Source organism: Oculina patagonica, chromosome 4, assembly GCF_052425735.1.
Source record: "Oculina patagonica isolate OP01 chromosome 4, crgOcupat, whole genome shotgun sequence".
In the NCBI taxonomy this organism is placed as follows: domain Eukaryota; kingdom Metazoa; phylum Cnidaria; class Anthozoa; order Scleractinia; family Oculinidae; genus Oculina; species Oculina patagonica.
The window spans coordinates 31,676,526-31,698,558 of record NC_135761.1 but is presented as its reverse complement, the minus strand read 5'-3'; the positions used below and the strand labels follow the sequence as shown (position 1 = coordinate 31,698,558).

Genomic DNA, 22,033 nt, shown 5'->3' with positions numbered 1-22,033 from the left:
AGACATCATGTACGTTAAGTCCTGAAAATGCTCTTCCCTCAAGATACGTTGGTAAATTCTCCGTCGTCAAATAATAAGGGTGGGTAGGAGGCAGCCAGCCAGCCTGTGTTTTTGAATGATTCTTTGCTGCAAGGTAACAACTATAAGAAATTTGGTTTGCTCTGCAAAGCCTTAGGCCTTGATGTAATAAGTAAAAACACTTTCATAAGGATCCAGAAACGCTGTGCTGCACAAATCATTTGTTAGAATAATCATTCTTAAAAAGGCTCATAAGAGATAAAAGTTATCAAAGTTCTTAAAAAGAAAACGTTTTTGAGTCGAAGACTTTTAAAGACATTAAAGTGTTTGTCTGGTTAACATTCGTCAACTTTTAAGTTGCAATGGTTTCAAGAAAATGTCACATTTGTAACAGTTAGTCGTCATCTCGTTTGGTTTTGTGTCTCAAAGCTTGTAGAGGAAGTAAGGAAATGTTTTAATGTGGGGAAAATATCGTGCGAACAGTATTTATGTGCCTCTTGTCGGAGGAATTTGTTGCGATGGTGAGAAAGATGTCGCCCAGCTGATGGTAAATACTTTGACAAGGCCAACTCAAGAGGAAAATCCTGTGTAATCAAAACCTCTCCAGCACGGGAAAACCAGATGACTGCAATCTTTGATGTGCAGTTTGGCCATGTTTACATGGAAACTTCGTAAATATTTTAGCTTGAATTTGATGCTCCCTTTGCTTTAACCCTGCATTGGATGGCATGTTTTCTACCTTAATGAATTATGGGACAATAGCAGATCTACGTAAATATATTAAATCATCTAAAAAGATGAAAAAGGCTAGTGCAGCTGTCATTAGTGGTCATGTAAAAGAGTATCAGTGAAAAGTGAGATCAAAATGTTATTTGTTCACTTCCCCTGCTCTTTTCTGGGGGAGTGACTGGCAAAGTGAGATACCAACAATCTAGGTAAGCCCTTGCTATGAAAAACAAAGGAAAGCTCACCAAAAAAGTTCAATTTCAAAGGCAAGAATTAAGTTTGGTATGGGTATCCCTATTCCCAAACCCCTTTCGTATGGGGCTTTAGTTACCAAAATTACAGAAATTGATGTTGGGGAAGTTTATTCAGTGAGGGACACCTTGTGCCATGACCTTCCACCAAATCAAAAAGTTGATGGGGTGTACATGAATCTGGAAAATTGCCTTCTCGTGCTGGCCAAGTTTTACTTTGAGACTGACCAGTTTAGAAAACCCGGGGACAAGCTAGTTTGGTTTGGTGAAGAGGAGGGGGCATTTATATTTATATTTATATTTATACCTTAGCTTGTTTTTTACTCTGTAATTCAGTTATTAATACTGCAATGAGTGTCTATTAAACATTACATTACATTTACGGTAGCCATTGGATGGGGTCCACTTCGGTAAATGGGATCAATCCTTGTCTTGGCTGTCAGTTTTCTAAATGTGGGACCCAGAGTAGCTAGTCCCAATGATAAATTCCTACTATTTGGGGCTTACTGTAAGGAAGACCACAAGCTTGTCTCACTTTTTACAGAGAAACTTGTTTCAGAAATAGAAGTGGTAGAGACCAGAAGCTATACAGTCCTGGGCAAGAATGTTAGCTTTTCTTTTGAGCTTTTCCCAGGGATATGAAATTTATCGCGTATGTCAATGGAGAATTAAGTAATTCAGCAAAATATTTTTCTTGCTTTTCAAATGTCAATCAAGATGACTGTGCTTCATTGACTGGGAAATTTGGTGAGTCTCTGGATTGTAAGTGAAAGCTCTGGCAATAAAATCAGAGAGTTAGTATTGCTCGCCGGGTTGATGATTTCAAGAAGAAATTACCTCATAATTTAGCAGCATCAACAAAGAGAACCAAAGTAACCCAATTCGTTGCTGGAAAAAAGTCCAGACAAGAGTTCAAACCCTTTATAGCTGTTACGGAGGAAAAACATAAAGGTAAGTGTTACAATATAAATGACAACTTACCAACACATCATCTGTCAGCCTACATCATAGTGAAAACCACGCTGAAAAGTGGCTGATTAACAGCCAACAGATAGCTGAAAGACAGTCAACAAACAGCAAACTGTCGATGGACAGACAACTGACAGTTGGTTCCCGGGAGGTGATCTTCACAATCTCCCAATTTAAGTTTTTCTGAAAAAAGTGTAAAATGTACTGGATATAACAGAAACACACTGCTTAGTAGCATATGCGCAATGAAGTGTGACTGTGAATCTACAGGCTGACCAGACCCATCAGAGAGAGTGCTTTCACTGATGAAATATCAGAAACTTAATTACTAACAAGTGAGAAAATTAGGCATGTCTCAAAAGGTCAGCAAAAAGCTTAAAGATTCTTCTTAATCAAGTAATCACAAAGAAGCCCTAGCAACCCTCCAAGCCGAACAAGCCTCTTACACCAATGGAAAAGCACATGTATTACGGTTCAGACCCCACATTGAAGTGTTTCAGTTGAGCAAATTGTTGGTGCCACGTGTTCAAATAGGCATTCAGATGTACTTCAATTCCCCTGATCTTTTCCTGGACGGGGTGGGAAGTGCAGGAAGATTACTTCCCGAAGACATCAAAGTACGCTTGTACTTGTGCCAGCTTAGGCTCAATCCATCTGTCTACCGAGACTTGATGAGCAAAATGAGTGTGGATCGACAACTGGTTACCTATCCTACGGTACGTAGTGAAATAAGGACCTTTAACATGCAGGGGAATCAACAACGTTACGAATGTAACAATCTGTTTCAAGGAAGAATTCCAAACCGATTGATTGTAGGAATGGTCTTGTCTGAAGCCTTCAACGGAGCGGTGGGACTAGATCCCTTCTGCTTTCAAAAGTTTGGACTGCAAAGTATCCGTCAACTTGTAAGAGCAGAGGAGTACCCTTATGAAACGCTGGAACTCGTTCACAACAATGGTACCAAAGATCTCAGGGGGTACTTTCGATTTTTACAAGCCAGTGGTGCCTTATGCAAACACAAAGGTAATATGGCCAGGAGTACAGACTGGGGTCATGGCAAAAATTGTACGCTGTTCATGTTTGACAACTCGGCAAATGGTTGTGCAGACAGTCCAGTGATGAATCCCAAACAGAGTGGAGATGTACAAATAGTCCTGAACTTTGGTGCAGCGCCAGGTGTTAACATAACCATCATCCTGTACGGAGAGTTCGAGAACCTCTTGGAGATAGACAAGAACAAAGCCGTGTTGTACGATATTTACCAACGTTAAAAACCATGGAAAAAGTAATCCTGAACAATGTGCAGTTGGATTATCTAGCAACCCACGATCCCGTGTTGAAACCCTATTTCTTTGGTACAGTTGCTTGCGATCGATTACCCTCTCAGCCTGAAAAGCACTCGCCTAGAGGCTACATTGTCAACACAGACCCTCACAACAAACCTGGAAAACATTGGATCGCCTTGTGGACTCGTGACAGTAACGTTTGCGAAGTCATGGACAGCTATGCCTTATCGTTAGATGTGTATCAGACAACGCGTCCATTGAAAGACTGGTTAAAAAAACATTGGAAGTTCGTGGTTCAAAACGAACAGAGTCTGCAATCGTTGTACAGTCAAAGCTGTGGCGATAACGCATTGATGTACGTGAGAGCTCGCGCCAGAGGAAATAGCATGAACGATTATCTTAGTCAATTTTTTAAACACGATTATGTACACAACGATCACAAAGTAGGACAGATGTTAAAGAAGTTGATAATCCACGATCTAGGATGGCATCATGCATGTAAAAGTGATCATCATCAGTGTAATTAGATAATAAAAACGTCTTGTCTCTTAAAAAACTCTTTTTGTCTTTAGTCAGACTCAAATCCTATTTAAAAAAGACTGGCTCAGTCCTCGTTTTCATTATTCACGATGAAACGAAGTGAGCCGTTTCGATTTCATACACCTTCAAGTATTTTGATTGTGGGACCGTCGGGTTCGGGCAAGTCCGTCTTCACCAAAAAACTTCTCTTACAACATCTAGAGTTATTTCAAACCCCACCAGAACAGATTCATTATTGCTATGGGGCATGGCAAGATGGATTCAAAACCATGAAAGGTGGAGGTATCACGTTTCATGAGGGGATTCCAGACAGTGACTTGTTACCGAAATGGTTCCCTCGTGGGGGCCTCTTGGTCCTGGACGACTTGATGGAAGAAGGAGGAAACGACAAACGGGTATTGGATTTGTTCACCAAACATTCTCATCATCAAAACATAACTGTGTTGTACTTGTGTCAAGACATGTTCCCACCGGGAAAATATGCTAAGAGTATTTCACGAAATGCACATTACATTGTGGCCTTTAAAAACCCTCGAGATCAATTAGCTATGCGGAATTTACTGTTACAAGCGTTTCCCTCGCGGTGGCAAGATGTAATGGGTACTTTTCAACGTCTGACGGAACGTCCGTATGGGTACATGACCATTGATCTACACCCTTCCAGCCCAGACGAAAGACGGCTTCTCAGTCACCTGTTAAAAGAAGAAGGATGTATGAGATATCATCAATTCAAACGCGATGCTACTCAGTGAGGATCAAACAGCATGAAGAGAAAACGAACTGTTATTAAACGAAAAAGGAGAGGAAAAAGACAGAAAGGAGGAATACTTCCCTTAGCCGCATTCATTCCAGCCTTGATAGCTGCAGGAAAGGCAGCTGCTTTAGGAGGTATCTCGAGTGCAACGGGTTACGGAGTGAAAAAAGGGTTAGAAGCAGCCACGAGAAAAAGACGTAGAAGATAAGCTCTCTACCTACATTACCCCAGTTCATTGTTACACCATGGTTAGACGTAAACGGAACACTGGTGGTAGACGTAGAATAAGACGAAAGCAACGCGGTGGGGCTTTGGCCAGGCGTAGAACTCGTCTCGTTGACAAGATAGCTGAAGGAGCGAGCATGTTTTTGTCAGGCCCTTCTCCTAGCTTTGTAAGCTTAGCAGCTAAATTAGCTGGGCAAGGTATAAAAGGCATTACCGATAACGTCAAATATTATAGGCGACGTAGACGGTGAGATGGTCTTACGAAAATCATCGAAAAGAAAGAGAAAAGTGCAGCTATGTCAACGAAAACGTAGACACCCTAATATCATAGGTGCAGGGTTACTCTCTATTCTTAAAAAAAGCTAAAGGTATAAGAGAATGGGTGCTTTGGGTGCTACAGGCAGTTACGACAAGCGTCCAGCCCCGTGGGAAGTATGAAGCAATTACATCGACAACGCCCCTTCTTAGAATCGATTCTCAAAGAAGCCAATCGATTGAAAAGAGAGGACATGCTACAACATGCCAATGCGGATCAAATCAACGCTGTCAGTGAAATGGTTTTAAACTTATTGAAACGTAGAATCCCTCTCGATCCACCAACAACTGCGAAACTACGACGGTACAAAAGGGTATTACGTGAAGTGGGTAGACGTAAAAACTCGTTGAAACGAAGGAAGCAACATCTCCTCACTCAAAAGGGTAGCGGTTTCTGGAAAGGATTACACACGGTTTATTGTCAATGTCTTCAAAAGAAGTAAGATTACTGTTGCTTCAAGACACCAATGCTAAATTGGTAAAGATGATCGGCGAAATGAATACCAAACAAACAGACTTAGAACAGAGTGTCATACACTGGCGCAATGCTTACGACAGAACGTATCAAGAGTTTTTAGCATTAAAGTACGACTCGACATGCTCAACTTGCATTAGTGAAAAGTGTGGTTTTCCGCTGGCTGAGGAACGAAAGAAGCGGAAAACGTTTTTCTCCCACACGGCTGGGAGCCTGGGTTCGAGTGTATGGGGGGTTTCAGGTCACGTGAGACGTTCACGGTTCACTTTGCGTTTGCCATCCGCCATTGCCTGACCTGTATTTCCAGTAGCTGTTCTGTTAGGCCGTTTTCATCGCTCGTTTTTCTGCTGTGCCGATGGCGAAGGGTTCAGGTAGTTCTCGTTCGAAATCTAGAGCGGCTAAAGCGCGGAAATGCGGCTAGAGCGGGTTCGAGTGTATGGGGGGTTTCAGGTCACGTGAGACGTTCACGGTTCACTTTGCGTTTGCCATCCGCCATTGCCTGACCTGTATTTCCAGTAGCTGTTCTGTTAGGCCGTTTTCATCGCTCGTTTTTCTGCTGTGCTGATGGCGAAGGGTTCAAGTAGTTCTCGTTCGAAATCTAGAGCGGCTGAAAGGCTCGAGCCATACAACAAAAGCCCGAAGACTAGTTCATCTGGGCGAAGTGGCGAGGATCGCGATCGGAGTGCTCGTGGCGAATCGAGTAGCAGTACTCGTGCTCGTCCTTCGCCTCCCCACGCTTCTTCTGATCCACCAGACTGGGCGAAGGAACTTCTAAAGCAGCAGCAAGCCAACGCCACCGAGTTAAAACGCTTGCAGAGCGAAGTGGCTAGTTCAAAGTCGCAGACCAGCCAGAAACCCCGCGCACCAGAGCCTGAATTTCGCTTTGCTGGCAACAAGAAACAGTACCAGCTGAACAATGAGGTTATAGATAGAATTGATGAAGCGCTGGCAGCGACTGGTGAAGAAGAGCGTAGCTTAAAGTTAACGGAAGGTAAGGATTTGCTTTTGGAAAGAAATAAGCACATCCTACTTGCTGAAAAATACGGATGGGATACGGTGGCTTGTTATACCGCCGAGCCGCTTGCCAGCGACTCGGATGATGAGAAAAAGATTAGAAAGGCAGTGAAGGAGAGTAAGCAACTGCGAGATGAGAAGAAGAAACAACCTTCGAGCTGTGTAAAGAGTGTGGCGAGAAATCAAAGACAAGACTCGATCTGCAGCGAAGAGTAGAAGAGTTAAGTCGTCAAGTGGATTACTGGCAAGAGTGTTACGAAACGTTACTGCAAGAACACTACAAGAATGACCGAGGAGGTAATGGCGATTCCAGTTAAAGACTTTAACAGCTTGGTTCAGTACTACAAAGGTGAAATCACAGACAATGCATTGCTCAACAAGGCTGCCAGATTGGCTGCCGAAACACATGTGCTACTCAAAGATAAATCTGTCCCTGATTCCGTGGCCATTGCAAGAGTCAAACCCCTAGCCAAAGAGCGAGCAAGATTAACTAAACGTTTACGGCAATTTGGGTCGACCGTATCCAGTGCGGGAGAAGAGCAAGACGAGAATGATGAGGAAGGAGCTTTAACAAGGGGAACTTTGGATAGTGTGTTTAAGCAAATCCTCAAAAATACGTCAAAGAAACGAAAACAAGAAGAGGTTTTTGAAACACCTTTCAGTCAAGAGCTCGCCACTCCAGGTCCTTCAGGTGTAAAAACATTGAAAAAGACGGCACCTGCTTCAAAAATCCCCATTCCAACCAATTCTAAACTAGGAACACTTCTAAAAAAGGCTGACGATCTCCTAGATAAAGGAAAAAGTAAAAGTAAGGGTAAAGGCAAAAGCAAAGGCAAAGGCAAAGGCAAAAGGAAAACGGAAGTGGAACGATTACGCCCCTTATCAGGTTGGGAGGATTGGGCCAGAGGTCGAAAGCTACGGAGACCATTAGAGTATGACTCGGACACGGATTAATCAATCTCGTACGAGAAGGAAGAGGAAACGACGAACGCGACAACGTGGGAAAGGTTTTGACATACAAAAACTCATTGGCAAGACTGGAATTGAATTTCATTGGCCAGGCTATCAATACATGGGGCCTGGAACAAAGTTAAAGAAACGACTCAAGAGAGGGGACCCGGGCATCAATTGATTAGATCGGATTGCCAAACGACACGATATCGATTACAGTCATGCCAAGAATTTGCAAGACAAGTGGAAAGCTGATGAGAAAATGATCAGGGCCATTACTAAGTTACCGGGTAAACACACCATGACTGAAAAAATTGTCAAGAAAATCATGCAAGTTAAGAAAAGACTCAAGTTGTAAAACCACATTGTACTTACACTGTAGGTTCAAAGCAAAATAATTAAAGTGGAAGTGAAAAAACTTAGTCTGTCAGTTCACTAGCTTATTGATAGTCTATAACGAGTTCATACCTTAACGATAATGTTGAGGTCCGAGGTAACCAACCAATCGGGAGCAGCCTGCAAAGTAATAAAATGGTTTCCCAGTCCCCCTCTCCTAAGGAGAGCACTAAACCTTGAGATCTCTGAGTTGTGGGGCACTCCCCAGGGGCTGGCTACCCCAGCTCGTGATCGAAATCCCTGACAACTCAGAAACCGCAGGGTGGGTATCATCAAGGCACCACCTTGACTCGATGTAGCCGGGAACTAAAACTATCTACCTATCTCTAAACCCTTCCAAAAGTGATCCGTCCGAAGACGCGCCGTTGAGAAGTCCAATATTTACAAAAGCTCCTAGAAGAGCTGGCTTGCGCCTCAAGAAAACTTAACAAAGAAACTGGTTGAGACGTTTGTACAATATTTACAAAAGCTCCTAGAAGAGCTGGCTTGCGCCTCAAGAAAACTTAACAAAAAAAAATGTCTAACACACAAAGAAAAGAATTACAAATCCAACAGAAGTTCTGCCATGTCCTCATCGTGTTGGTCAAAACCAAGTGGGGAAAATCCGTACGGAAAGGATCGAAAGGTCTTGGGATCCACAACGTTTGGTCCGTGGGATGACTTTGAGGCGTTTGCTGACGGGGTCGCGGGTGAAAAAATGGGGGTTGATCACTTCAACGTTTCTTCGTTCTTGCAATGGATTGATGATCTCTTCCAGCACGTTTTGACGCATCACGTGGTAATTCAGCTGATTTGAACCACGAACATTCAACCTAAAACTGCGCACTTTGCAACAGATCTTGTTGTTTTTTGTTTGATAGCCATAATTTTTGGGTCCTCCCGATACGAATTCGGTGATATAATCGCCATCGTCTAGCTCATTTGTCATATCACCAAGGAAGTCGCCAAGTGATATGTCGGACTCACCAGGTTTCCAGCTGTAGATCACGGAATCCGTGTCGAAGTAGAGTGCTCGCTCCCCTAAAACCTCAAATGACTCGTAGAGCTTGAGTCTGGCTAGGCAAGTGGTGAAAGCGGCTACAAAAATATTGGTCTTTCCATTCTGTGGCTCTTCATCTTGGACGTGTGTATACACAACCTCTAACATATCCTCTGTGCAGACGCGTATGGTAGTGATGTTGATGAAGTTGTTGTTTACAAGGGTAAACAAGTCGGCTGGTGATGTAACGGTGATTGTTCTTGCTTTGTTCATTCGTTCACCAAACTTACCCCAGAAGGAGTTTAGCATCAACTTGGACGAGGTTTTTTTTCCAGGATTCTTGCAAATGAGGGTCGGTGTAAGAGCAATCCCTTCACGTTCTTTGTATTGTTGTACATACTGTTGTTTCTGCAGAACACTTTGAGCCCAGGCCGGATACCCACTACTCTCTTGTTTAATCTTCAACCATTGGTTAACATAGTTGGCGAAGAGACCTTTCCTACGTTGTGACTTGGGAAAGTGGTAGACTTCGTGTATCTTCACCACTGTGTATCCCATCTCGACAGCTTTTTGCAGTTCTGGGGTGCACCACGTTCCACGAAGCATCCGCTGTGTGGGGTTGTGGGAGCACTGATAGCCACGCTCTAACAGAGGTTTGCTCATCTGTTCTTCTACACAAGAACGGCACAAAGGCAAGACCAGTTTACCACCACACCGATAAGGCAACACAGGGTGGTACAGGTGGAACGGTGGAAGGATGTCCACTTTGGCGATCCCGAAGTACTTCGAAATGTCTTGGTCTTCAGGGTGAGAAATAATCTCAGGGTGTCCTACTGGATACTCGCCGTATTTGTTCACCCACGGGTAAAGAGATGTCACATCAATATACCTGATTTGTTCACCCTGGCTCTCGTCTGCCTTGTAATACAATGTGGCAGCGTTGGTTCGACCCCCAAAGAACGCGTCACGAGGATTCAGCGGCTCAACGAGGTTGAAGGTCGACAGAAACTCTTGGAGACCAAGATCAGTCTTCACCTCCCAGTCCCAGTCACATTCCCACTGTTCAATGACCGTATAACCAAGATGCCTGAGGAGATTGATCTTTTGACGGGTGGCCTCGTAGACTTGCTCCAGGGTCCGGTCAGGGTGGATCTTGCTAGTGCTGTGACGAGTTTGCTTGTAACACCGTGGACACCCGTGCCAGAGACATCCATGAAACTCGAAGACCGTGTGTGTAGATGGGTCGAAGCCGTCCACGTAGAGGAGACCGGCTGGACTCCGGATGCCATGTTCCCCACCATTTCCTGCATGGCGAATGCGGTCAGCCATAGGCTCGCCAGTGGAGGAACAATCCCTCCGGAGTTGATGCTCACATCAGGCTAACCACTTGAAGGCCTTGATCGACTGGTTAGTGCGGGCACCATGCCAACCACGAGGAGGTTCCACCGCAATAGTCTTTTTTGGCATCATCATTTTCCGCCAGTAGCGGTTGCACGCTGAGGCAATTGTTACGCACTTTTCCATTGGATTAAATTTTCCATGGCGCGCAAACTCCAGTTGGAACGCTATGCATCCAGCCTTCAACAGCTTTACATCAGAGATACAGTAATCCTCCATTTCGTTGCGTAAATTAAAGACATGGTTTCTGGCCACTTGCTGATGGTACCACGCTTCAAACTCAGCTTTTTTCTTTTGAGACATTCCATCAGGATCGTAACACTCTTTGGGCGGCATGGGCCCTTCGTACTCTTGATTTTGAATAGTGTTGAACAAATGGGGCAAGAAGCCTTTTTTCAGTTCAGTGAGGGCAAAAGTAGAAGGAAAAGCAGAGAGAGGAAATGGTAAGAAGCAAAGGGAATCTTTGAAGATTAGATTTCCAGAAGTAAGAGACAACACTTTAGCACCCACAGTAATTTGGTTAGTCACTTCCCAATGGAAACGGTGGAGGTATTGTTGGATGAACATGCTGTCATAAGCTCGGAAGTTATGAAAGAGCACTATTACGTTTCGCTCACGTTCATCACTTGTGATAGTCAGACTGTCTAAGAAGTTAAATAAGTTTTCGGTGCATTCTTCGCCATAGAAGACCTCAGTGTCATCACAATCTTCAGTTTCTGCACAGACCATGATCGGTGTCTGTACACCATCGCAGCGTAGACGAACAGAGGCGGTGGTTTAGAGGATTCTTCATCTTCTTCGGCTTTCTTTTTTCTTTTCTTCTTAGGTTCGTCTTCGCTAGGATCAACGTGTTGAATGTAGCATTTGTGGCTGTCTACCATGACCGAAAATCCGCAGTAGTAACAGGTGCCCAAACCACATTTATGACGCATCAAGACATCGAGACGCTGACCCTTTTTGACGGTACGTGTCGATGAGTGAATCATTGCACAACATTCGGGACATTTTTTGGTTGTCTGGCAGATGTAGTACTTGTCAGGCGTCTTCAAAAGGTGATGCGACATACAATTTTCTCCAAAGAAGCAACGGTTGCATGTCTTACAGTAGATAGTTGGTTTTGCAAAACAGTCAATGTTTTTAGAAGTTTGATAGTCGGGACAGTCAAACTGTTCACAAGCGGAGCATCGTCGTCCTTCACAGGGGTGGTTTTGGAGATTTTCATGGTCATAGGCCCGGTTGCAGTGGTGACAAAAGTAAGACTTGGACAAAAAGCCTCCAAAACTCGTACACCCGTCGTCTACTTTGACCATTTGTATGACATGAGGTGCTGGTGGACCACAGAAGATAATGCAGTGAGGCTTATCCACTGAGAGTACTTTTATTTGGTACTGTGGCAACGCTTTTTGAAATTGTTCCAGTTCCACCAGACCACAAGGCCCTTCAGGAACCCCTGCCTCTCGGTGCAATTCCTTGGCCATTTGAGTCTGTAATGGATAGCCATTGCGTAGGTTTTAATACAGTCTATCACCATCCACATTGTCCTCTTTATGACACCAGGCGCGCATGGTGACAAGGGCTCGGGCACAGCACAACTCGTCTTCATTGGTGATGGAGACGATCGATTGTTTGCGGTGTAGTAATTTGTGCACAGTTTCTCGACCAGGTTTGTACTTTTTACCGTGACCACTACCCGGCCCTGGCATATTGATGAAGGTTGTTTCGACGGTGAAACTGTCGTCTGCGGTAAACTCTTGGTTTGAGTTTAGGTTGGCGGCGAGGCTCTGCAAGTAAGTATCCAATCTGTCACTGCCTTGTTCAAACTCTTGTACGGAAAAGATGGCCGATTGGAAGGCGTGTGTGAAAGCGTCAGACTGCATTACAAAGTGGACCCTGGTGTAAGGTGTAGTACCTGTCATATTTTCTATTTGTCTTTGTATAGCTCGACGTAGTGCCTCTGTCAATTCTACACCTAGATTGTCACGGGGTGTAGGTTCTCGCCGCTGATCTAACCTGGTCCTGAAGGTAGTCCTGTTTACTACATCACGCCACGTACGACGCTGTCCTGTGGGGGTCATCTGAAACTCATACAGAGGTTTGCTAGTTACACCACCACCATGTTGCTCCAATAGACCATCTTCTTCGCATAAGGCTTCCTCGTGGGTACGTTTTAGTTGATCGCGCCTAAAAGCGCCAGCTTGCGCCAGAGTCGCTCCAGAAAGAGCGGGTGTACGCCAGGTGGGCGGAAGAGATCGGCTCCTAATAGAGCCAGCCGAAGCCCTAGATCGAGATCGGCTCCTAAAAGAGCCAGCCGATGCCCGAGAAGGTGGTAAAGAAAGAGATCGGCTCCTACTAGAGCAAGCCGAAGCCCTAGTTCGAGATCGGCTCCTAATAGAGACAGCCGAAGCCCGAGAAGGTGGTAAAGAAAGAGATCGGCTCCTAATAGAGCCATCCGAAGCCCTAGATCGAGATCGGCTCCTAATAGAGCCAGCCGAAGCCCGAGAAGGTGGCAAAGAAAGAGATCGGCTCCTAATAGAGCCAGCCGAAGCCCGAGAAGAACGATTCCTTCTGGATTCACTTGAAGAATCGGACTCCTGAAAATGAAACATAGTCCTGCTCTTGACACTGCTTTAAAAAATGAACCGATAAAGACGCGTCTCCTCCCCTTATGTCATGGAGGCGTGATATGACCAATCAGAACATTTTGAAATTAAATTACTAAACAGACATTACAAGTAACGGTTCATTATATAAAACTTATAGTTTTCTAGCTGGACAGTATATAATATTATTACATAATCATCAGTGAAAAATTCGGGAAATGTTGGGAAACATTCGTACGACCTTCGGACAGCATTTTGCAAATCTTCGGAAATCTTCGGAAAATGGTCGGAAATCTTCGGGGAACATTCGTACGACCTTCGGACAACATTTTTGCAAATCTTCGGAAATCTTCAGAAAATGGTCGGAAACATCGTAATTAGTAGGTTTATAATTCGCTCACTCGTGAAATATATCGATTTATACACTCTAAGATAAATTTCATATCTTGCGCAAGCATGTAATATCCTCTATATATGTATACACCAGTCATAGTTATGTATTTTCAGAAGGCTTAAACGGAATCAATTTGAATGGACAAAATTGTTTTTCTTTCAACACAACAAAAAGAGAAGTCCACGAAAAACAAATACCATGGTATGGAGAGGTCAAGACCTGTCATCATCGCTCTTTCGTTGTCAATATACCCTCCCGAAGGAGTTGAGCTATACCCTTTACCCCGAGGGGTAAAGTTCACTCACACTGGTGTGGGTGCATGTGAAAAAGAGCGTTCGTCGTATACATTGCGCGCGCAGAGTGACATTTCTATTCATATGGATAATTGTTGATGCAGCTGAATTTTCGTTTATGACGTATTAATTAAGTACGTTTAACTTTTCTGCCTATTTCGATTCGTGTGCTAAAATATTTGTTTATGAAGAACCCGGGTCTCGATCCCGAAAAAATCTTTGATAACCTTTCAAAATGACTACAGAGCCGAAAAGAAACCGACTAAAAAGCCGACTCTTCAAAGGTAGGTTCACCGCTTACTATATACGTTAAGAATTCAAGTTCAAACTCTTTAGAATATGTTCTTGTTTAAAAAACTATTTCGCATCAACCTTAACAGTTTTAAATTCCTCAAAAGCAAGTTCACTTTGACAACGCTTAAACAATTTTCATCTTAAAAGACCGCTTAGATCAAAAGCCGACAAGTTTGAATCAAACAAAGAAACTACCATCTTTATACGTTAAGAATTCAAGTTCAAACTCTTCAGAATATGTTCTTGTTTAAAAAACTATTTCGCATCAACCTTAACAGTTTTACATTCCTCAAAAGCAAGTTCACTTTGACAATGCTTAAACAATTTTCATCTTCAAAGACCGCTTAGATCAAAAGCCGACAAGTTTGAATCAAACAAAGAAACTACCATCTTTATACGTTAAGAATTCAAGTTCAAACTCTTTAGAATATGTTCTTGTTTAAAAAACTATTTCGCATCAACCTTAACAGTTTTACATTCCTCAAAAGCAAGTTTACTTTGACAACGCTTAAACAATTTTCATTTTCAAAGACCGCTTAGATCAAAAACCGACAAGTTTGAATCAAACAAACAAACTACCAACTTAAGACGTTAAGAATTCAAGTTCAATTATTCCCTTTACCAAATCGCTCCTAAAAGAACGACTGTTCTAATTAAAGTTTAATCTAAGTTCCTTTTCTAATCTAAGTTCATTTTCAGGCACACGTAAAAAACCGAGCGGCTCCTAATAGAGCCAGCCGAAGCCCTAGAATGACTACTCTAATTAAAGTTCAATCTAAGTTCATTTTCGAATGAAGAAATACACCTTAAGGATGCTAGAAAACACTACAACTAAGAACAGAAAAAACATCACTTACCTCAAACATATTTGCTTTGCCATCAGAGAACTCCATGATGTTATCAAAGACGGAGAGAACATAAAATGATTCAAACAATGCCGCAAATGACTCAAGTATGGCGGAAGCGTACCTCACAGAAAACTTTAGTTTACCTTCCGTTCAATCAGAGGCTTGATCTTGTAACCAATCAGCGGGGCGTATTTTTAATTTAGGCAATTTTCGATCCGTTTTTTTTCTCAAGGTCGCAGGTTGAAACCCTAGTTTACCTTCCGTCCAATCAGAGGCTTGATCTTGTAACCAATCAGCGGGGCGTATTTTTAATTTAGGCAATTTTCGATCCGTTTTTTTTCTCAAGGTCGCAGGTTGAAACCCTAGTTTACCTTCCGTCCAATCAGAGGCTTGATCTTGGAACCAATCAGCGCGGCGTATTTTTAATTTAGGCAATTTTCGATCCGTTTCTTTCTCAAGGTCGCAGGTTGAAACCATAGTTAACCATAGCTTTTTTAGTCAAGCTTTCATTCGTGTTTTACTCGCAAACTATCAAAGTCAAAAAAAAAAAGTATTTTCAAAGAGTTTCTAATTAGTCTACGAAAAAAATGGCACAACGACAGAGCAGACGTGTACAAGGTTTGGAACCAGAAGTCGGAACCTTCGAGGAGCGGTGCTTCTTCTGTCTTTCAGACATCTCACTAGGACGCGTAGCATGTCCATCCATTCGGCGGCTTCCCTGCTGTTTGAAGTTCGTACACACGCGGTGCCAGATTCGGTGGCAGGAAACCCATACCACATGCGCACACTGCATGAGAGAAATTGTTCAACCCGCAGCGCAAATTTGGAACCCTCCAGAGGAGATTAGGGCCATTCCACAGAGAGAAGTGGCAAGGCAAGCTTTAATCCTGTACAGAGAAAGCGAAACGGCTTTCCGATATCGCGTCACCCCCGAAGTAAGTAATCATGCATTTGAAATGTGACTCGCACTTAAGTTTTTTGTACCAAAAGTTGTGTTTGTTGTTTTTCTTTTCAGTTTCCTTTCTCTGTCAATCCGGCGACATGGTTTAGTTTGTGGGACGCATTAGACGCCTATCTTTCTTTCCACGCAACGGATCTTCCTCTAATAATCAGTGGAAGGGTGATTTCAAGGGAGTTCCTGCATTTCGTTCACCGGTTTAGACTGGAAAGCCTGGTAGACTATTTAATTCCCATTTCAATCCATATGTACGCGTCGCGCGTGCGAACACGATTCGAATATTTCACTAATTCTAACATGGAAGAAACAATCTCAATTGTAAATATTCGTGGCGACGACGAGTAATTATCTTTTGTTTTGTCTTGTATATAGTTGTTCCATCACATACATACATCAGCTCGCATACACAGTGTCTCCATACTAACTTTATCTTCCGAAAAGCACACATTCGAATTTGTAAACTGTTTTTTTTATTTTGAGTAAGTCGGGCACGGATCACTAAGATCACGTACACGTCCCGCAGTTCTGTAATTTTGCTTTTGCTGTTTATATAATATAATAGTTAAAAACATATTTCTGCTGTCTGTCGTGAAACTGAGTGAGTGTGCCACCTAGTTTTTACCATTACACCATTGGTTCAGGTTACCTAGTAACCATGACTGGAACTCGCCCCAACACGCTTGTATGACGTAAGAAAGCTTGTCTGAACTTGCCCTATTGTTATTCAAATTTTAGCCGTTCATACCTACTCACTGTAAGTACTCACTGTAAGTAATGCAGTATTACTTTTTCCATGACGTCATTCAGAGGTAGTCACTTTTTCATGTTAATGACGTCACTTTACGTGGACCCTACACCGAATCTCATTATATACCCACTAAAACAATAGCTTGCGTGGGCTCCACGCGTGGAACGTGACTCCTTGCGTGTTTTTTTAACCTCGCGCCATGTTTTTATGCAAATCCCTGAATACTGCAATCTGATTTAATGATATGTACTCGTTCCTGATTGGTTACCAGCTCATTGAGCGTGCTCTACTACTAGTCTGCCATCCCATAATGAACATCTCCAGTGAAAAATGCATTTTTCGAAAAGGACTACTGATATACGAATTAAACTATGGCTGAAAAAGCTGTTTTTAGTGCACAAAACCTTACCAACCACATTGCACCAGAAGCAAATGATCCAAAAGCTGAATAACCAAGAGGTTCCTCCATTTCATATTATGCAAATCGCTGGACATAAAAAATTATCAGTGCCTCAATGTTTACAGCTCACTTGGCACCTTTTAATGTAATCTAACGAGATCCTTTGTAATGTAACACTAGCAATTAGATGCGTATGTTAAACCTTGTCACAAACAAACGCAGCCAGTGCACATGGTTCTGAAACCATGTGTGGGTTTGCATGGGGTAATGTTTTTCAAAGCCCAATTAGAGGTATAGTTAGTTAATCGCCAATTAATTGTTAGGAGTCTGTGTAAAACCACTTTTGATGTCTCGCAAATGGACAATTAGTAACTTGTACAATTTAAATTGTAAGATTAGGGAGTTAACTTTCCTCCTGTGGTGTATTCAAATTTTATTTCCAATTAGCATACTTTTATCATTGATTCATTTTTATTGGGTTTTTTTTACAATGGTGTTCTGCTGGTTATTAGCTATACCAAATACAGTATAGATATTTTCTTTTAGATTGTTTGTTACCATCATCACATTAAAGTTTGATGTGCCCCTGTGTGCAGGAGTTGTACCATTCAAAAACTAGGAAAACATAACCCTTGCATTGTCGTCACCTTTAAGGGTTAGACTTTTTTTAATAATGCATATAACTACAATAGTTATGGTTGTACTCATATTGCTTATTGATACAAAGTAATGGTCATGACTAATGAATAAAGATGATCGCGAGAGCCTTTCACAATCCCTGATTGGAAATAAATGGAGGTGCCTTGGGCGTCAACTTGTTGATGAGGCAACGCTTAGTTCAATTGATTCAAGATTCAAGGAAGTCTTGATATCAAACATGTCCTCATTCTGTTTCGATGCCTTCAGTGCCAAAAAGACCTCCCCACATCCAATCCAGTTATTGTTACTCAGCTTGGAATTTGGCCTGGAAGCATAAGCAACATGAGCTATGTTTTTGATCCAGAGGTTGTTTTTATACTGGGATCTTTTCCAAAAAGAAAGCCCTGGTTGTTCAGAGAAATCCTTCCTCAGGTCAGGGCGTGTTTGTCATAAATGCTGTTAAATCATGAAATTCCGTTTTGGGAAAAACAAATTGAAATTTTTTCTTTATTATTTCTGCGAGCGTTATGGAAATAATGACTGTGGAAACAATGGTGAGTGTTTGAATGATGCAATATCTTTATAACAAATGTTTTCCAGTTTTTAAGTAACCGCAACAATATACCGTATTTTATCCATTTACAGACATTGTTGTGTATTTTTAGAAATTTATTAAATACAGCATCACATTAAAGTATAAAACATGTTGTAGTACTAGTTGTTATTATCATTATTTTATTTGATATTCATTTCATTCCTCTTAAGTTGGAACAATAAATAGTAAAGCCTTTGCTGTTGCATTCAGGGAGTGGAAATATTGCCAGTATGAGGTTAACTTTTTACGACAAATGGACTGGATGAAGTGCCCAGCCTGGGATGATGTTCAACATTCAGTCCATGTGGATGGAAATATGAAGCTGTATCGATTCAGGTCTGCTGGATCGTGAGTGATTTTTAAAATTAGGGCGAGCTGGTTTTTTGGGGGGGTACTTGCAAAGTTTTTAAACATCACTGTCCTTTTTTAAAATCCTGTCCATAGCCTTTGATTTAAATCCACTTTTGGGTATGGGATATTCACAAGTCCATCAACCAAATATATGGTACATTGTGCCTACCAGGCACATTTCTTATTTTCATTTTCTTAGTAAAAAGATGAACATTAAAGTGTTTTCTTCAATGTAAAATATTTTTTCAGGCAACAGCGAGAGTGCTATTATGGTGATACCTTTGTTGCTTCAAACCAAAAAGTATACAAAGGCTCCAAACACAGTGTTAGAAATACTTCATTTTCCTTTTTAAGTCTTTATTGCTCATTTTAAGAACATTTTTCACCCAAACACTCCTAAAAAATCAAACAGATAGAAAGACAATTTTTAATTTTTATACGTGGCATTGCCAATATAGGGAATGAGAAAAAAAAGGAGCAATTACTTTAGGTAACTATAGCATAACAGGCTATTTCTACAGTATCCTGACTCAACAAAGGTTAAGTCTTTTATTTCTAAATAAATTTTTATACCGGTATTGTTACTATGTGATAAACATTTCAGACCAATAAAGACACTCAGCAACAGTATTAAGGTAACAATAAGAAAGTGCAGACATTCTTGTTTTTTTTTCTCTGTATGTATTTGTAATACAAACCTACCAGCTTTTTGGGTTTCAAGTAAGTAAAGGAAAAGGATTCGGTGAAAAGTGTCAATCGAGAAGGATTTGTTGCAGAAGGTAGTAACAAAGTATAAAGAACTTGCCGAGGAAAACCCCAAGGTTTGCCTAGAAAGCATCCAAAGTGGAGCGTTCCCTTGGCATGTCACTGACACCTCATTAAGTCCTGATGGTAAGAACAGTTGTTACTGAATAATTTGTTTTGTTGAAGCCATTGCTAATCAGCTGACTGCCTGTGCAGTACCGGTATTTGTCAACTGCATGGTATGCCAGTAGCCAATCTACCATCAACTATTTTAAAATAAGATGAGACAATATTGTCACCTTGTTTTGGTCCCGTCCCTGTGTCGTCTTCCATTATTTTCACCATAACCAAACTCACTAAGAGATGGTAAATTGTATCTGCTTTACGGTTTCTGATTTAGAGAGAGGTGACTATATTCAAAAGGTTTTTTACTATACTAGTATCATTTCGGAAACCTAAAAGCCTTAGTGATTATTGGTGAGAGCAAGAGTTAATAGCCCTGATCGTGGGGATTATAGGCAAGGCACATGTAAATGTACACCAAGTAGATGTGAAGTATGTAAATACTTAGAAGAAACAGACTGTTTTGTGTGTACTCGGGATGGGAGAAAGTACTCAATTAACTATAACTTGAACTGCATTTCAAGTAATGTAATTTACTTAATCACATGTAAACAATGCTCGCTTCATAAGTAGGATCGACTGTTTTGAAATTTCGACGCAGATTCATTTATTTATTTATTTATTTATTTATTTATTTATAGTTAGTGTGCTTGCAAGTTTGAAATTTGTAAAGGTAGTATGACACGTGCAGTGTAACTGCTAATTTCGCCCTGAGGAAGACTGTTAAATGCAGTCCAAATTGCTTTGAGGAACAAGATCACTAGTCTTGAAACAAATGCCAAGACGAAAAGGGCAGTGAGTTTACCTTAATGGACACGGGCAAGTTTGTTAGTAGTTGTAAAATTCATTAAATATTCATGCGGGTGCAAACCAATCCCAATACCATATTCAGATCACATGTACACAACTGTAAACCCCAATACAAATCAAACAATAGAATTAACTTTTGATACAAACTCCTGCTCAGCTAATTAGTATTCATTAACTTTAGATACAGATCTGTACTGATTCGCATAACAATACTTTGCATTCAATTTATTGCTTTCATTTCACAAGTAGAAATAATAGTAATGATAAATATCTAACCTTTACTAACACAGTAACCTTGCTCTAGTCCTGAAAAGCTAACCCAGGACCTCTAACTGCTAAGTAGTAGATAAAATATTCGTGTCCGATCTGTATGGCCATTTACAATGGCTCGCCATTGTAAACGCCCATACAGATCTCCCGCTCATATTTTATCTACTACTTAGCAGTTAGAGGTCCTGGGTTAGCTTTTCAGGACTAGAGCAAGGTTACTGTGTTAGTAAAGGTTAGATATTATTTAAGATATCTGGTGCATAATACGACACCAGATGGAGTTCTTACTGTAAGGCCTCTTTAAAGTTTACACACAAGATCAAAGAAGCACTCCACATCCATCGGGAAAAACCAACACTTAATGCACAAGTTCATCACATGAATTTAAAACTTTCTGTTTATTTTTTTCTCATTGTTACTGTGCTAATTATCACTATTATTATTGTAATTTTTATTTCTATTTATATGTTTTTGTAACCTTGTTCAAATCACACGGAGAATGGCAGATCGTGTTTTCATGTCTGAAAAAATAAAAAGTGCCGTGTTTAGTTTACCATTTGTTCTAGATTCGATCTAGGGGGGGGGGGAAGGGCTTATTTTTAGATCAAATAGAGGCCCAGAGAGGTTTAGTTGTGTGCTTGCTTTTCACAACATAATTCTTGTAAATTTATAACGCATCACCCAATCACTTTTGGTAATACCTTATGTCAGTTTAAGCCCTTGAGCTGCTTTTCATTATGTCGAACAAAAACATTGACATAAAGTTCAGAAGACACTTTGGATGGAACAAATCTTAACATGGTAATCTTTGTACCAAACTAATTGTACCACCTAATTCACTATGAGAAAAGAAATGTACCATGCACAATTTAACCAGAGTTTATGTATTTATGTATTTTTTCAGAGCACAGTCACAGGCCAGCAAAAAGCCATGGCATAATGACAACCATTTGTTGTCATGAAAGTAAACAGGAGAATCAGCATGTATACCGGGTGTCATGGTTTGCTCCCTAAGAATCCAGACAGGAGTGCACCCCCCCCCCCCCCACCCTCCTTGGGATCTTGTGGTTCAACATGTAGAGAAAGACAAGTATCCGTTTAAGGATCCGTTCACAGGAGCAGAAGAAAAAAATTTCCAGTGAGAAGCCAAAGTATTACCACCCCAATCCCAGTTGTATTATCAAGAGACTTTAACCCAAGTATGCTCTGTCTACAGAAAGGGGTTATCTATTGATTCACAGCACAGAGACTACTTGTCAAGTACTTTTCGTGCAGTGAATTAGATTGCCCTAGAAGTATATGTACATGTAGGCATACATTGTGCAGATCAAAAATCCTTGTTCAATTTTTGTTTTCCATTTTGTTTGTTTACGATTTTGTATGATAATGAGAACGAAACACAGCAAATTAAAAATTGAACCAAGAATAAAATCGAGCTGAAACATATCTAACATTGATAATGCATATCTGCAAAATGTGGTATCAACCCACCAGTATTCATGCCAGTGTGGCCATCCACATCTCAGCAAAATGTGAACAAGCTGTTTATTTTGGGTACCCTGCAATACAGTACCTAAAGATTTAGACTGAAACCCATGTGTTAATAAATAATGTAAAAGTGTAATGTTAGCTTTGTGCTAGTCTTAAGAGTTAACTTTGCTAGGTGCAA

At 41.3% G+C, this 22,033-nt stretch overlaps 4 protein-coding genes and 1 pseudogene across 4 annotated transcripts; 3 read left to right on the top strand and 2 right to left on the bottom strand.

Annotated features, from left to right (window-relative positions):
* Positions 1-1,409: 1,409 nt before the first annotated feature.
* LOC144652157 (uncharacterized) lies at positions 1,410-2,032 on the top strand (annotated as a pseudogene).
* Positions 2,033-2,635: 603 nt separating this feature from the next.
* Positions 2,636-3,235, top strand: LOC144652155 (uncharacterized protein F54H12.2-like). Its single transcript, XM_078512174.1, has one exon. The coding sequence runs from the start codon at positions 2,636-2,638 to the stop codon at positions 3,233-3,235; it is 600 nt and encodes a 199-aa protein (XP_078368300.1).
* A 561-nt stretch (positions 3,236-3,796) lies between these two features.
* On the top strand, positions 3,797-4,561 carry LOC144652309 (uncharacterized). Its single transcript, XM_078512353.1, has one exon. The coding sequence runs from the start codon at positions 3,880-3,882 to the stop codon at positions 4,540-4,542; it is 663 nt and encodes a 220-aa protein (XP_078368479.1). The 5' UTR covers positions 3,797-3,879; the 3' UTR covers positions 4,543-4,561.
* A 3,942-nt stretch (positions 4,562-8,503) lies between these two features.
* Positions 8,504-10,633, bottom strand: LOC144652153 (uncharacterized). Its single transcript, XM_078512172.1, has 2 exons — positions 10,330-10,633; positions 8,504-10,203 (listed from the first exon to the last, which is right to left on the bottom strand). Exons 1-2 carry the CDS (start codon positions 10,631-10,633, stop codon positions 8,504-8,506), a joined length of 2,004 nt encoding a protein of 667 aa, XP_078368298.1.
* A 308-nt stretch (positions 10,634-10,941) lies between these two features.
* Positions 10,942-11,802, bottom strand: LOC144652152 (uncharacterized; the record flags this gene model as incomplete). The annotated part of the gene is made up of 1 exon (XM_078512171.1): positions 10,942-11,802. A coding segment is annotated over one exon (861 nt), but the record flags the coding sequence as incomplete, so codon positions are not given.
* Between the last annotated feature and the right edge of the window lie 10,231 nt (positions 11,803-22,033).